The 16098-nt window shown below is 46.5% G+C and overlaps 1 protein-coding gene across 2 annotated transcripts; it reads right to left on the bottom strand.

The window, feature by feature from the left end:
- Window positions 1-228: 228 nt before the first annotated feature.
- Window positions 229-2588, bottom strand: LOC146609069 (uncharacterized). Of its 2 annotated transcripts, XM_085346224.1 has the most exons (5): window positions 2377-2588; window positions 1953-2044; window positions 1380-1574; window positions 1215-1291; window positions 229-958 (listed from the first exon to the last, which is right to left on the bottom strand). In XM_085346224.1, the coding sequence occupies exons 1-5, from the start codon at window positions 2525-2527 to the stop codon at window positions 319-321; spliced, it is 1155 nt and encodes a 384-aa protein (XP_085202350.1). In that variant the 5' UTR covers window positions 2528-2588; the 3' UTR covers window positions 229-318. The 2 variants fall into 2 exon arrangements, with proteins under 2 accessions (XP_085202350.1, XP_085202349.1); XM_085346223.1 differs by lacking the exon at window positions 1953-2044 and having other exon boundaries at window positions 2377-2389.
- Window positions 2589-16098: the final 13510 nt, after the last annotated feature.

Raw genomic sequence — 16098 nt, 5'->3', positions numbered from 1 at the left:
AAACACAGGTATCTTGGCATATATATGTAAAAAAAGAAATAGTCTGCCTTTTCTCTGATTGCATTGTGCACATCTATATCCATGTATATTCTTTGCACTAGGTAGTCCTCTTGTGCCCACACAACAAAGTCACACCACTGCATCCCACTGATGAGCAGTTGTCCTTGCACTTGCCAGTAATATGCGTGGCTCTTTTTTAGTTTAGGGGTACCACGTTCCATCTGCACATATTTGCAGTCAATAAAGTTTTGTACATTGGGACATTTGAATTCGACGAAGCCAAACTGGGGGTATTCATTGGGGTCAAAAACAACACCATCAGGAGATGCAGCAAGCAATGGGGTGAATGACCAGACCACAGGGTGAGTAGTTAACATTCATTAGCCTACTATACTCTGCTGCTATTGCAGGCTCCATCTCAGTTCCTCTCCTCATGTCTGCTGTCTGCCTTGTTCCCTTCAATATACGCTCTGCTAGTGACTCGGCCGAGCTCTGGCCTCTGACGTGACACACCTCCCGAAACCTAGAGGCAGTCACTCTGGGCCTGCGGAGCTGATGCCACTCAGACGAAGAGCTTTGCTCACGTGTAGCTTCCTCTATTTTGTGAGCCATTTCCAGAGTTACAGACAAGCTTTTCAGATGCAGAAGCTCTTCTTCTGAGCACACAAACACACAATCTGATGGCAAGATGTCATACCCCTCCAGAGGCAAGTGCGGTGTTGGTGGTGCATCGCGGTGTAGTGTGATGTACCGGGTTGTCAAAACCGGCTGCTGATATGACAGAACACTGCCCTCCTGCACCAGCCCAAAGGCACTTTCCACAAGGGGCTTGTCAGGTCTCATGTTCATTGTGGTCACAAGTGGCCTGTCCTCAATATTAAATTTTGCATATGCCTCCGTTATTCTGAACAAGCAGGGATCTGGTAACGGACCCACCATGCCTCTGTAGAAGCCACTCCTAAAGAAAACATCAATGACAATAATGTAAGGGAGAAGGTTATTATACTGAACAACAACTAAACTAAAAACTAAAAGGTGTAAAACAGTGGTGCATAAGTTAGAGACTGGGATGTATATGTACATGACTGAGTTAGCCGTCTTCAGAAAGTGTAATGTTGTATGTAAATTAATACCTATTCTGACACATGTATGTATGAAAAAAATAGCAACATACATTTGTAACACGTGAAACCAAATTTTACAAATCTAATTACCGTACTCCAGTCTGGGCCATCCTATTTGGTACCGGCTTAGTGAAGATCATGGAGTTGATGGGTCCTGGCCTCACACCCTAACAGAAGACACATTTACTATGGATGGTGTTGCTGTTCATATGTAAACATGGACTAATTCAAAAACTTTAACCTCATTTAAATTACCACTGTCCGTGGCTTGTGCCATTGCTGTTCAGATTCCGTGCAGCTATGCACAGGGGGGACAACCGGCACTCTGAGTTGTGAGTAGTGTGCTGTTTGGAAGAGCAGTGCCACTCTGTGATTGCACATAACAGCGCCTGCCACACAGGAGCACTGGCTATGTGTCAGTATCACCGGCGATGAATCCAGAAGCTTAATCTAAGAAGAAAGAACGAAAATTAAAAATGTAACATCTTCATGGAAGAGCCGAACAGGAACATAGTTCAGTGTTATGGTTACGCACCCTCCTGAATGCTTAGTGTTTCCTTCTCTCCCTATTAAAACAACTTAACCATGCTTGATAACTGTAATAACTTAGATTGTGTATATTTGCAGTATTAACTTGTTGTCAAATGTTTCTGATCACCCAAACACACGTTGATTTAACTATCTGACTAGTCAAATTAGGAGTGATAAAGCAGGGAGACAAGGAAAACATTCAAGTTGATGGGCCTTTAGGAATGAACTTAACTAATGCTTAAATGAACTGAACCCCACAGAACGGGGATTAACAACTTTACACAGCTTCCTGCCTACACTTAGTCTGTGTGGTGCCTCACTCTTCCTCATCGACCTGTAGCACAGGGCTCTCACACCGACCTCCCCTGACAACCTGTCTTTATTGGACACTGAATAAAGATACAAGTACCATTAGCATTATTTCTGTATTACTCATTTCAGCATGTCTTAAACATATATTTTACACTTAGCAAGAGTAGCATTAGGTAGTTAACTACCTCCATAGTTAGCCAACTACCTAACGCCATTATAACAGTGTCTAACTACAAAAGTGACATTAGTTAAGAAAACCTCAACTATAGTTTAGGACGACATAAAACACCGTTTAAGAAAACATGTAATGTAGAGAACTGACATCAAATGAAGGACATAGCGGAGTAACGTAGTGTTTGCATTTGACGTTAGCTAGCGTTTCTTTGTCGGTTAATTTACGTTTTCTTACCTTCGTAGTTGTGTATATATGATGCAGCATATAACTTAAATCCTTTATCTAATTTGCTGGCGGGGGTAGTCGTCACTCTGCAAATCCGATGAACATCGGTGATGTTCAATTTTGGGAGCTCTTGTAGGCATCGAGTGTAGAACGTCGCCATGGTTTAACCGCACCGGAAGCACTGGAGCAGGACTACATAGAACGCGGAAGTGTTAGTGCAAGTAGTCCATAGACGTAGGCTGCCGGGGATTCCCATGATGCACTGGGGGTTTCTTCTTCACTCACTATGTATTAACAGACCTCTCTGCATTGAATCATACCTGTTATTAACCTCTGTCTCTCTTCCACAGCATATCTTTATCCTGTCTTCCTTCTCTCACCCCAACCAATCACAGCAGATGGCCCCGCCCCTCCCTGAGCCTGGTTCTGCCGGAGGTTTCTTCCTGTCAAAAGGGAGTTTTTCCTTCCCACTGTCGCCAAAGTGCTGCTCATAGGGGGTCATATGATTGTTGGGTTTTTCTCTGTATCTATTATTGTATGAGCTACTGTACAATATAAAGCGCCTTGAGGTGACTGTTGTTGTGATTTGGCGCTGTATAAATAAAGTTCAATTGAATGTTATTTCCTGTTCTTTTCCCCCTCAATAGTGGAATGTCGGAGTATCCTCCCAGCGTTCAGATGGACGTGTGAACTCGTGTTAACATCATGCAGAGAGATTATAAGAATAACCTCTGTCACGATATCCCACGCCGTCTGCTCTCCTGTGTTTTCTTTGAAACTCCAAATAAGAGCGTAGGCTCATACAACGCTCTGTATCCTTTCTGCAGCTCATGTCCTGTGAAGTGTTTGAAGGTGAACACACAGCTCGCTGCTGATTGGTTCATTTTCAGATCGTGCTGTCGGGGTTCATGTGAGGATGAGCAGCGGCTCTTTGTAATCACTCTCTGCAGGAACTCATCAGCACCATTCAGCTGTGTGAGCACACCTCAGCTCTTAAAAGGACGCGTGATTAGCCGCGGCTCTCCAAATCTTCCGGCTCAGGTGTGCAGAGGAACCTGAAGCCGTTAATATGCAGCTGGATTGAGGACGCCGCCGGCTCACGTGAAGAATGCTGCTTCCATTAAGCTGTGTTCAGCTTTTAAACTGAAAGCACGTCTGAATGATGCTGTGGCAGCTTTCTTTCTTTCTGGAGGGTTAAATTCACCGAGCGTCCTGAACACGCCGAGGCGTGGACGTCCAGTCGGACCTGAGAGTGAAAAACATGAAGCTCAGCTTATCTTTCTGCTCTCGTTCAGAACCCTGCCTGCTGGCCAACGTCCCAAAAACGTTGTTTTCCACATAGGTCACCGTGTTTTACAGCAGGCGGTCTCATAAATCTGAGAAACGGCAGATCAGATGACCCTATACATCACACAAAGGTCAGCAGCCTGACGCAGGGAAGTGATCTGTCTTCTTACAGAGGAGCTGAAAACGTGCAGCGGCGGAGCGTGAGCAGTGAAAGAAACTGAAGGAGGCCCATTAGTATGGAGCAGGGAGCTTTAGAGAGGAGGCAGGTGGAGGCAGGAGGACCTCACACGCTGGTGGAGGTGCTGGAGACGCTGAAGGTCACTCAGATGTGCAGGAACCAATAAGGGCTTAAAAGGACGTTATAAAAGCTGTAAACGCTCTGCATCATTCTGAGGATGTCGAGTCGGATCACGCGTCACGTTTCAGTCCAAACGGCTCACAAACATCTGGACTTCTTTAAGAAGTTTCATCCAAGATGCTTCTTCAGTTGGTGAGAGTCCCAGATGTTTAAGCCCTGTGGGAAGTGTCCCTAAGAGGGCCGTGGACCCCATGTTGATCCTCTGCCTGGGTGTGACAACAGGTGTGGGTCACAGTCAGCCAAAGCTTCAGGTGAACCCACTGTGAGGGTGGGGTAGGGTGTCACCCTGCTGTGGTTCTGGTCTGCTGTCTTACTTTTGGATGTTGTGGGTGTGGTCTGACCGTTCCCACGCCGACGCTCTCAGCCTCCCACTTTCTTTCCATAAATGTGGTTTCATTTCTCAGCCGCTGACACTCGGGTGTTGGTCGCTGCTCTTCTACGTACATTTCCCAGCAGCCTCAGCGTGTCCATCGGTTTGGTCGGGGTGAGCGGTGCCGTGCACACCGCCGGCTGGAGGCAGACAGACAGGGATGAACGTCTCCTCCTGTTGGAGTTTTCTTTGGAAAATTGTCCAGACTTGTAGAAATCATGTTTATCAGCTAACCCACCATCCGGAGCGAGAGCAGAGGTGTACTCGGGCAGGTTTCTGTACGTCTCTGAGACAGGAACATCAGCGAGACGTTCCCGTCTCAGCTGAGAAACAAACTCCAGCATCATCAGAGAGCCGGGAGTTCACACATGAATGACACACAGCTGTTAGTGAGCGAGGCCGAGGCAGAGAGTGTGCCAAAAGCTCCAGGTGGGGCGGGGGAGCCTCAGGCGCTGTGGACCCAGCAGGTGATCCTGCGGTTCCCAGAGGCCCCTCTGATGGTGGGAATACCAATCAAAGTTTTCCTGGTTCTCCCAGAGTTTTATTCTTTGTTCACAATGACTCACAGTTTTACCAAAGTCTCTTCAACAGTGTTACAAAATCACTTCATCCATGAAATATTTAAACTTCAAATAAAGTTTAAAAAAATTAAATAATTAAAAAAAAATTTTATAAATAATTTAATTTCAGCCTAAATATCTTCAAAGTGACCTAAAGAGTAAAATGTGCTGTAAATGTTGCTCAGTGTTCACAAACTGCGGTCCTGGGCTTTTTGATGCCAGCACAGCCAGTAATGCCAGTCTCTGGCCAAGCTCCGCCCCCTGAACTTTTTGTTGGACTTTTGCAGGTTGTCGTGTTTTCCCCGGTCTATGTGCACCATTAGAGGCGCCGTCAGCCTCGCCGTGCCGTCCCATGTGTGTTTGTCTCAGCCTCGTCTCAATAAAGTTCCTGCTCTTCTTAAACCTGCTGCCACGAGTCTGAAATCATCCTCGCCGTGACAGGACGCACTTCTGGAGCTTTGCACCGAGCAGCTCGGTAGGGATGTGCGAGTCATGAACGAATCGTTCAATACTCGAGAATAACTTTACTGACTCGTAAATCATGATTCACAAGCCCAACTGACTCACTGACTCATCCCTGTTGCTGTTAGCAAACTAACCATTAGCAGAAATATATCTAGCTTATAATTAAAGTTGTGGAAAAAAACAACAGCCAGTTTCTAAACAAAAACATTTCTGCTCTGAACTGGAAGAAAAAACCCTGAGTAGAAGCTCACATCGAGACAATAGCTCCTCAGTTCACAGTTGCATCGCTCTGCTAACATGCTAACAGCACGTTTGAGTTACTCACCCCCTCCCTCCTGGCTCACAGCTTCTTCTTCTTCTTGGTTGGCGACCAATGTTAAGGTGCATTAGCGCCCCCTGGCACACAGCTCAGTGGATGCTCGAGCTACATGTAAGGGTTGGGTAGTTGTAGCTCAGGTGGCAGAGCAGGTTAGCCGCTAATCAGAAGGTCGGTGGTTCAATCCCGGGCTGCATGCCAAATATTCCTGGGCAAGATACTAACCCCATGTTTGCCTACTGGTGGTGGTCAGAGGGCCCGGTGCCTCCCCTCTGTCAGTGCGCCCCAGGTGCTACAATGTAGCTGCCATCACTAATGTGTGAATAACTGAATGTAGTGTAAAGTGCTTTGGGGTCCTTAGGGACTGAGTAAAGTGCTATACAAATACAGGCCATTTGACTCACTCACCCCTCCCTCCTGGTTCTCCGCTGCTGAAACTCAGAGCGTGTTACCGTGGAAGAGTTGCTCCTTCACCTGAGATGAAGTCTGATAGTCTGACTGACACAATGTAACATTCAGTCTTTGTTTGTTTTGCAAAGATAACAAGCAGACTAAAGGAAAAACTATATGAAATTCACTATTTCACTAAATTTTTTAGATGAGAAAATATATATTTGACACATTTGAGGAAAATACAAATAGAATAAAATAAATGTTCCCTTTAGAAATCTCAAGTTTTTTGCTCTTTTTTGCTCTTTAAGATATTTTTTTCAATCACTCATCTTAGCAGCAGGATTTACATGAAAAGAAAAACAAATTCAGTTTAAGTGAAAATATCCATTTTTTGCACTCTCTGACTCAAAAACCGGATTCATGAGTGACTCAGTCAAACTCAATTCAGTAAAAAGAATCGAGTTTACCATCACTGCAGCTCGGCGTGTTAATGAAGCAGCTGAGGAGGAGCAAAAACTTCTCTATTGTTTATGCACACGCTCAGATCGCTTCATCCATCCTCCCTCACTGATTCTATTTCCTCATCTTCATCCATCTTCCTCCTCCTCCAGAGGCTGCATCACACAGCCAATGAGAAACATTTACCCTGTGTGTGTGTGTGTGTGCAATCGCAAAGTTATTAAGATCACTCAACCAAATGATCTCTGCGGGCAGCAACACACACACACACACACACACACACACACACACACACACACACACACACACACACACACACACACAAACAATGATGAATAGTTTTGTGTGTGTGTGTGTGTGTGTGTGTGTGGTGGGCGTACAGCAATTTCACAATCCTCACAAACAGGAAAGTCTCCACAGTGACGACTACGTTTACACACAAACTGTCTCATCCAATCAGGCTGCACCTGCCCCCTTGCCGGCCTCCCATTGGTTAGCCAGCTCATTAGCGTCAGACTGTCCATGTGACCTCAGCAGTTCCACTTGCTGTGGGACCTGCTGTGACGCCGCTGACGTGGATCACTGTGCTTCTGTCGTGACCTCACGTGAGCCGCGTGATGACAGCCTGTGAGTGTGGGTAAACCCACCCTCACTGACCTTTGCACTGTGGTTGGTTTACATCACATGACGTTCCGTACCGACGGAAGATGGCGCTGTTTTTAAAAGTATAAGCACTTGTTCCTTAAACCCAGAGTCACACCTGTGTGTGAGAGCCTTTACGTCCACATTAATATCACAGCCTGACACACCTGTACAAGACAAGTTGTTATAACTCACCTGGATTAAAGTTTGCATTGTTAGGGGCGTGGCCTTTGAGTGACAGGCGGACGCAGGTTGCTGTAGCGGCTAGCTCAGCTAACATCCTGTCCATGGACGATGATGATGAAAACAGAAGAGCTGAAAAGTGCTGCTGATAATCTCTGTATGTGTGACACAGGACGCAGATCATGTCCTGTCATCATCAGCATCACACAGTTTTGAGTCTTTGTTGGTGGCCCCCCCCCCTCGTTGGGGACATTCATGGACTTGTGATACTGATATGCAGCGCCTCCTGCTGTCTGGACACCAGCAGCAGCAGTTTCCTCCTGACCAGCTGAGCAAATCAAATAAAAGTCGTGGATTTCATCTAATATGTAAAATCTCCTTCAGCCATCCTCGGCGTGAGTCCCTGAGGAACCAAGGTTCCTGTCAGTCCTCTACAACTTTCATGAGCACATTTGTTGATACACGTGTCGTCTTCACTTTAAATCATTAAACACGGTTTCATGTGAGCAGCATTAAATATGAAACACGTACATGCAGTGATATTAAAACATTGTCTCCTTCCTCTGTGTCCTTTAGTCAGTTTTAAGAATTGCTGTGCTGTTTTAGATCTGAGTGCAAACAAAAGCACCAATTAGGAGCTTTTTCCAGCGTGGTGCAGGATCTGGCTTTAACTGAAGAGGCTCCTGTAGTGATGCTGTTGGGCTTTCATCACAGGCTTCTGTGAAAAGTGCTCATTCCGCACTAAAACCGTATAAAACTTTATGCTTCTGTTGGATTTTTGCTTGGCCGGAGAGCTTTGGTGGGAAGATCATCATCTCTCAGACACAGAGCAGTGCAGGAGATGGGAGAAAATAAAACCTCCCAGCTGGGAAATTCATGTTCTGATCAATAATTCAGGATTCCAGAGGAAGAAAGGTTTCTGTTGTTTCCAAAATTCATGACCACAATCTTTTCTTCTTCCTGTGGAAAAGCTTTCAGAGGCTAAATGTCAGCGTGCTGCTGAAAACACTTTGTGCTTCACTTATGTCCTCTTTCCTACAGCTGTGGTTTCAGCGCTCTAACATCCCTGCAGCAGCGCGGCCCAGACACACACACACACACATCACTACTTTTATCTGAACCACATTCAGCTGTTTAAAAAACACACGTCCAGGTATGAGGCGTCACATGACCTGCTGAAGCACCGTCACAAAGCGATGTCCTCGGTTTTCATGGACGTCCTCTCACTGGACGTAAGAACTGCACATCGGACCTCACTATGGCAGAAAAGCATGTTTTTCACACACACAGTGAGAACAGATTAAATTGATCTGCTTCGGGGAGTAAAACATGAGTCACTGTTATTCATGAGCGCCTGTGTGTGTGTGTGTGTGTGTGTGTGTGTGTGTGTGTGTGTGTGCGTGCGTGCGTGTGTGTGTGTGTGTGTGTGTGTACAGCATTAGCTACACAAGCCTGACACACCTGAACTGAACCCAAACTAATATTTGTCATGGCTAAACGATGAAAACGCCCCGAGGCTGCACTCATACTCGCCGTGTTTAAGTTTAGCAGTGCCGCCATGATTTTCCCCTTTCCTCAGACACAGGCTGCGTTTTCTTGTTGCTAGGGAACAAATACAGTACACGCTGGGTATTTACAGTCCATGAATCATGCACCTATAGAAACGAGGACTGCAGTCTCTGTGAGGTCATTCAGTGGTAAGGCCTGCTTAGCCAGACCACGCTCTGTGAAATGATGCTCGTTATTAAAGAGTGTTCGCCTCGCTTCACGGGCGATCGTGGCTCAAGAGTTGGGAGTTCGCTTTGTAATTGGAAGGTTGCCGGTTCGAGCCCCGGCTCCAACAGTCTCGGTCGTTGTGTCCTTGGGCGACTCCACCTGTTGCCTACTGGTGGTGGTCAGAGGGCCCGGTGGCGCCAGTGTCCGGCAGCCTCGCCTCTGTCAGTGCGCCCCAGGGTGGCTGTGGCTACAATGTAGCTGCCATCACCAATGTGTGGATGACTGGATATGTAAAGAGCTTTGGGGTCCTTAGGGACTGAGTAAAGCGCTATATAAATACAGGCCATTTATTTATTTACCATCGCGTTTTATTGATAAGAGACAAATGAGGACGTCATGTGATTACAGAGACACAGACTGGCTCCACGATGGTTGCTTCTTGCTCCTCATATTAAAAGAACAACAACAAACAGTCTGACCCTCCATGGGCCTCAGTGTTGAATTCAGACTATGACTTGTACCTTAACAAAGGTAAGAAGCAGCATCACATCCTGCCTTTGTCTGGAATAAAGCGGCGCTCGCGGACAACCGAGTGACATTTTTGGGAATCTTTTCTTTCCCTCCGCCTGAGTCTAATGATGCAATTAACCTTAAAAATGTGTCAGTTTGATAGCTTCAGAGCATTTCAGTGTTAATTCTGTGTCCATTAGCCCCGGGGCAGAGCGAAGGGCCGCACACAGAGAACAGGTGACATTTAGATACCGACAAATTGGTATGACTCATTTTTGTATCACTGTTCCTGCTGACATAGGTGTCACGTTTAAGGTCAGTTTGCAGCTCCTGCGATCCTCAGGCTGAAGTCCAGGAGGTCAACAACACAAGAAAAGTTTGGTGGCAAACAGAAAACAGCTGTTCATGAAGGGATATGTTCAGAGGTTCAGGGGCATCCTCGTCTGTAAAATAAATGCTGCTTTTAGCTCAGACACACGAAGACTAACAGCAACACTTTAATATGTACGTGCCAACGTCTTTGCCTGGTCATTACACGCTTACTGTCAGGCTAATGTCCATCTCAACATTCCTGAAGTTTGTAATCCCGTAATCTGAGCATCTCTGTGCTACACACACTTCCCAGCCCAAATTAATTTGGAGCTTGCTTTGTTAGTAGAGATCCACCATCTTCATCCTGGAAACCAAAGACAAGAGTACCTTCTCCTCTGTGATCACTGCCAGGTCCCAGTGACCCCATCGTCAGCATCAGTGCACCTGCCACCTTGGACTTCTGTCATTGGTCAGTTTGGTTCCTGTTTCATTCTGCTGGTCTGGGTTGGGAAACCTGCTCGATCCTAAATGATCCATCCTCTCTGCTCGTGTCTGCTGCTGAGTATTTAGTTATTTGTCAGACAAGCATGGACCCAGCAGACTGCACGATGTAAAAAGTCCTTCATAGAAGACTGAATCATGTAAGCGGATTGGAGGGACAAGATCTTCCTGCGTTTGTGGTCAAATTCCCATCTTCACATATTCCAGTCTTCTTTGAATCCCCTGAACTACACCTCGCTTCGATACTGTCGACCATAATATCCCATTAGAGCGATTAGAACATGCTGTAGGTATTACAGGTACTGCACTGCAGTGGTTTGTATCATATCTATCTAATAGACTCCAGTTTGTGCATGTAAATGGAGAGTCCTCTTCACACACTGAGGTTAATTATGGAGTTCCACAGGGTTCAGTGCTAGGACCAATTCTGTTTACATTATACATGCTTCCCTTAGGCAGCATCATTAGAAGACATAGCATACATTTACACTGCTATGCAGATGACACCCAGCTCTATCTGTCCATGACAATCTATTCTTTTTTTCCTTTAATCAAAGAGAATCTGTGAAGAGTTCCTTCAGCTTTTTCTTCCCCTTGCTGTAAAAACGTTGGTTTGTAAAACCAGTGCACATATTTAGCATTACTGTTAACTGTATTTACTGCACCAACTTCTTTTTAGTTGAGTTTTGCCTCTACAGTGACTTGCAAAAGCCCCTTGAACTTTTCCACATTTGTCACATTACAGCCACAAACATGAATCAGTTTTATTGGAATTCCACGTGAAAGACCAACACAAAGTGGTGCACACGTGAGAAGTGGAACGAAAATCATCCATCATTCCAAACATTTTTTACAAATAAATAACTGCAAAGTGGGGTGTGCGTAATTATTCAGCCCCCTTTGGTAGAAGGGGAGGAAGCTGCTCTGGTCAGATGAGACCAAAATGCAAAACGCTTTGTGTGGCGGAAAACTAACACTGCACATCACTCTGAACACACCATCCCCACTGTCAAATATGGTGGTGGCAGCATCATGCTCTGGGGGTGCTTCTCTTCAGCAGGGACAGATGTTTGCCTGATGTGGAGCAACAAAAGTAAATACAGGAGAGTTTATGTACATTTCACAGCTAGTTGCCAGCCCTACAGACCTTTGCACATCAATAGTTATATTTGCCTCATCCCAGGATGCAAAGCAGATGTGGTTACGGGAGTTTGTTCAGCTCAAACGTGGAACAAACACTGGCTAACTGGTCCGTCTCGAAGTCGGATCAGCGTTCACAAGTTCATTAGGAAACACACAGAGCTGGAAACGAACCAGTGTCATGATCCTGGGCCATGTTGACCCAGCATTCTTAGTTTCATGTATTTTTGTATTTTGTTCCTTATTTGACTTCCCCTTGTGACTTTTACCCCTGTGTGCCCCTCTGTGTATCTGTGAGCCCTCGTTTCCCCTCGTGTTTTATTCCATGTTTTCCCCAGCCCGTTATGTCTGCGCTCTCCCCGTGCTCCCTCTCTCCTCCTGTCTGCGCCGCTGTGTACTTCCTGTTTTACTTTGACGGTCTCCCGTCAGTATGCGTCATGTTGTGTTGCTCCTGCCCTGTCTCGTTACGATTATCTGTGTTCCCCGTGTGCTCCCACCTCCCTCGTTAAACCTCTGTGTATTTATGTCCGCGTCTCCCTCTGTTCAGTGTCGCGTTCCCCCTCATTCATGGCCATGTGTTTCTGTGTGCTAGTGTTTTGCTTCCCAGTGTAGTTTCTAATCAGTTTGTTTCGCCGTTTCCCTCCAGCAATGTGCTGTGTTTTGAGTTCATTCCTGCCTCTGTGAGCTTGCGTTTGGGTCCACTTCCTGCCTGCCACACAGCAGAATCATGACAACCAGAGTTCGACTAAACACTGCAAGTCACAGAGTCAGCTAAATTAATTCATTTAAATTTTAGGTGCAGACAGTTATAATGCAGGAAGGTGATGATGATGATGGAAGGGCTTTAATTTTATTTTGTTTCATGAAATGTTCTTAAGAGGAAACTCAGAAAGCCACAGAGGAAACCTGAGAAACAAAGTCAAAGACATGGCGGGCATCACGGGTGCTTTACATCCAAAAACAACTAAATCCAAGAAGCAGAGTGAAGAGTCACCATCAGGGGAACGAGACACAGCTGAAGCTGATAACGACAACGTATTTGTAAAGACCGAGCCCACACACTGCTATGATTATTACAGTGGTTATTATACTTCCACACATGCAGGGTTCGATACTTTCCAACTTCCCAGCTGGTCTCTGGCGTCACTACATAAAGAGGAGAAACCTCATCAGGTTTATCGTGCACACCTGTCCCTCCAGCCTCCTTGGCACCGCCCCATGAGCTCACTGCACCACCCCTGCAGCTGAGCCAGGGACCACGCCACCACCACAGCATTAAACTTCAACAAACACAAAACCCTGAAAACACAACAGGAACAATTATGGAAGGTGTTAAATATTCCAATTCTTTGATCTTTGGGCTGAAGGAAGAACAACACTCGGTGTATAAATGCTCAACAATCTCTTTTTTCCATACAACACTTTGAGCATTAACCATCCGGAGGGGACATGTGGACAGGAGGGTGTCCGCCAGATCTCGAAGTGTCTGAGCGTTCCTCACATTCTTATAGCTTCGGCCCCCCTCCACACTAAGCATTCACATTCTTTCTGAGTGACGGCCTTGGCTTCCTGTTTTGTCTCCTCCTGATGAGATGGTCAGGATGATCTACAGTGTGCTCTGTTCTCTTTGTAATCAGAAGAGAAAGGCCATGACTCTACACAACAGCATTTCTTATAAATCAGCAGTCTAATGTAATACCAATCAGTCTAATAAATGTAATAGCTGTCACCTTCTTCTACATCAGGAGCACAATGCAACCTAAAATGACAATCTTTAATTAGGGGTATAACGTGGCATAAGATAATATAATACTCCTCTCTGGAGGGGAGAGGGAGGGGAAACAGGAGGACAAAGGAGGGGGGAACAACTAAGCTGTAGTGCCTCTTCACCTCACTGTACAATACCTTTTGCAATACTTTTTGTAAATAGTCAACAGTGCAATAGACTCAATACTTGAAATGTGCAATTCACTTGTATTTTTATTTTTTATTCCTATTTATTCTATTTATCCCCTTTGTATATTTTATTTATATTGTCTCTGTATTTATATATGTGTGTGTGTGTGTGTGTGTGTGTGTGTGTGTGTGTGTGTGTGTGTGTGTGTGTGTGTGTGTATATATATATATATAACAGTTCTGTAACTGTAACTTTGGTCGTTGCTGTGCTTTTTTTGGAAGTCGAATTTCCCAGAGGAACCCACCCGAGGGATTAATAAAGTTCTATCTTATCTTATCTTAATAATCTCACAAAGGAAAACAAAACCCTGCACAGGTGCCAACAAAGTCTAAACTGAAACTCAAGAGGCCAAAAAATGTGGAAGGCTGATCTGGATGAACTGACAGAGGAAAGCTCACAGAGACGGCTGATCAGGAAATGAGACACAGGTGGAGGCAGTTAAGGCGGGTTGGACCTTCTGAGAGGAAACACATGCAGAAATAAAAACCTCAAACTGTGATGACGCTAACCTTTAAAAGAGCGACAGTACAGCATGAACCAGAGGAGTACAACAAAACCACCGATGGTGAGGAACGCTGAGGTGACACGGCCGCACAAACAGGACGTTACATGAAAGATTCATTACTTTGTGCTCCACGAGGATGCTCCTCCCAGCAGCCGACGGGGTGACGACTCTGTCGGCTGGCTGAAGTGTTTCCGTGTTTTTAAAACGCACTATTACATTTTTCAGTGTTAGATCTTTCTGCCTAACCTTAACTACACATTCAGATACAGCCTCGTGTTCCTGACTGGATGTTAGTGAGACGTCAGGCTTTTGCTTCCTGCCGGATCGATCTGAGCCTGAAGTGTCTGATCTAGCGTGAGCGCCGGGAACGTCGACTCTGGCAGCAAAGACGTCGTATTCCTCGGGCTACATCACTTTGTCCTTTCTCCAGCTAAATACAGACTGACTGATGTAAAGTTTAAATACATCCACACTACTGAAAAAGTTCCTAAAACATGGATAAAAATGAAAAGTTCCACTGAGCTGCATCATGAACTGATGAGTTCAGATCCTTTATTGTGTTTCTGGCTTCATCAAGCTCCAGATGTGCCTGATGGCTTTCCTCAGTTATGCAGCTGTGCTGCTGGAGCTCATGAGGATGACAGCACATGTTGGTCCCTGCAGAAGCCTCTGCCATGTGCACTATGCCCCATCCCTCTGCTCCTCTCAGACCACGGGACGAAGGGGTGGAGGTGTTTCTACACGTGTGTGGTGGAGACTGAGCTTCCTGTGTGGGTGCAGTAATGAGCTGCGTTCACGCTGATGGTTTCAGACGTGTTTCCACCTCAGTGACCGAGTCTGAACTCCACCAACACCCACCCACATCTGCGGCTCACACACAGCTCTCGGATTCATCGTTGGACTATCGAGGTGTAGCTGACGGAGTCACTGGTTCTTTGTTCTTACAGCTGTTTTGGTTTTGAAGCAGCCCCTCATTGATTTTCAATCTGAAACCTTGAAGTTAATGATTCACAGTGAAGCGCTCTGAGCTTCCCTCTCAGCAGATCTGCAGATACGCCTTCAGTCATCACTCGGGATAATCAGACTGAAGCTTCTTCATCGCCCGCAGCCGAGGAGGGGCCGATCGGCCCCAACGCGCACACACACAAGACGCACGCAGACACACACACACACACAAGATGCGCGCAGACACACACACACACACAAGACGCGCACACACACACACACAAGACGCACGCAGACACACACACACACACAAGACGCGCACACACACACACACAAGATGCGCGCAGACACACACACACACACAAGACGCGCACACAGACACACACACAAGACGCACGCACACACACACACACAAGACGCGCGCACAGACACACACACAAGACGCGCACACACACACACAAGACGCACGCAGACACACACACACACACAAGATGCGCGCAGACACACACACACACACAAGACGCACGCACACACACACACACAAGACGCGCACACAGACACAAACACAAGACGCGCGCACACACACACACACAAGACGCGCGCACAGACACACACACAAGACGCGCGCACACACACGCACAAGACGCGCACACACACACACACAAGACGCGCACACAGACACACACACAAGACGCGCGCACACACACACACAAGACGCGCGCACACACACACACAAGACGCGCACACAGACACACACACAAGACGCGCGCACACACACACACAAGACGCGCACACAGACACAAACACAAGACGCGCGCACACACACACACACAAGACGCGCACACACACACACACACACACAAGACGCGCACACAGACACACACACAAGACGCGCGCACACACACACACAAGACGCGCACACAGACACAAACACAAGACGCGCACACAGACACACACACACACAAGACGCGCACACAGACACACACACAAGACGCGCGCACACACACACACAAGACGCGCACACAGACACAAACACAAGACGCGCGCACACACACACACACAAGACGCGCACACACACACACACAAGACGCGCACACACACACACACAAGAC

This window comes from Diplotaxodon limnothrissa, linkage group LG22 (genome assembly GCF_057381915.1).
Source record: "Diplotaxodon limnothrissa isolate DT_005_m linkage group LG22, D_limnothrissa_male_GT1.1, whole genome shotgun sequence".
Classification (NCBI taxonomy): domain Eukaryota; kingdom Metazoa; phylum Chordata; class Actinopteri; order Cichliformes; family Cichlidae; genus Diplotaxodon; species Diplotaxodon limnothrissa.
The sequence above is the reverse complement of the archived record's forward strand: the minus strand, read 5'-3'. Positions and strand labels throughout refer to the sequence as shown.

Bases quoted from the DNA above. Each gene is read 5' to 3' on its own strand.
- LOC146609069 (XM_085346224.1), bottom strand. From the start codon at position 2,527: ATGGCGACGTTCTACACTCGATGCCTACAAGAGCTCCCAAAATTGAAC. The intron at 1,575-1,952 runs GTAGGCAGGAAG...CTTTCTTCTTAG, and splicing joins AGGCACCACACAGACTAAGT to ATTAAGCTTCTGGATTCATC. The intron at 1,292-1,379 runs GTAATTTAAATG...GTCTTCTGTTAG, and splicing joins GGCACAAGCCACGGACAGTG to GGTGTGAGGCCAGGACCCAT.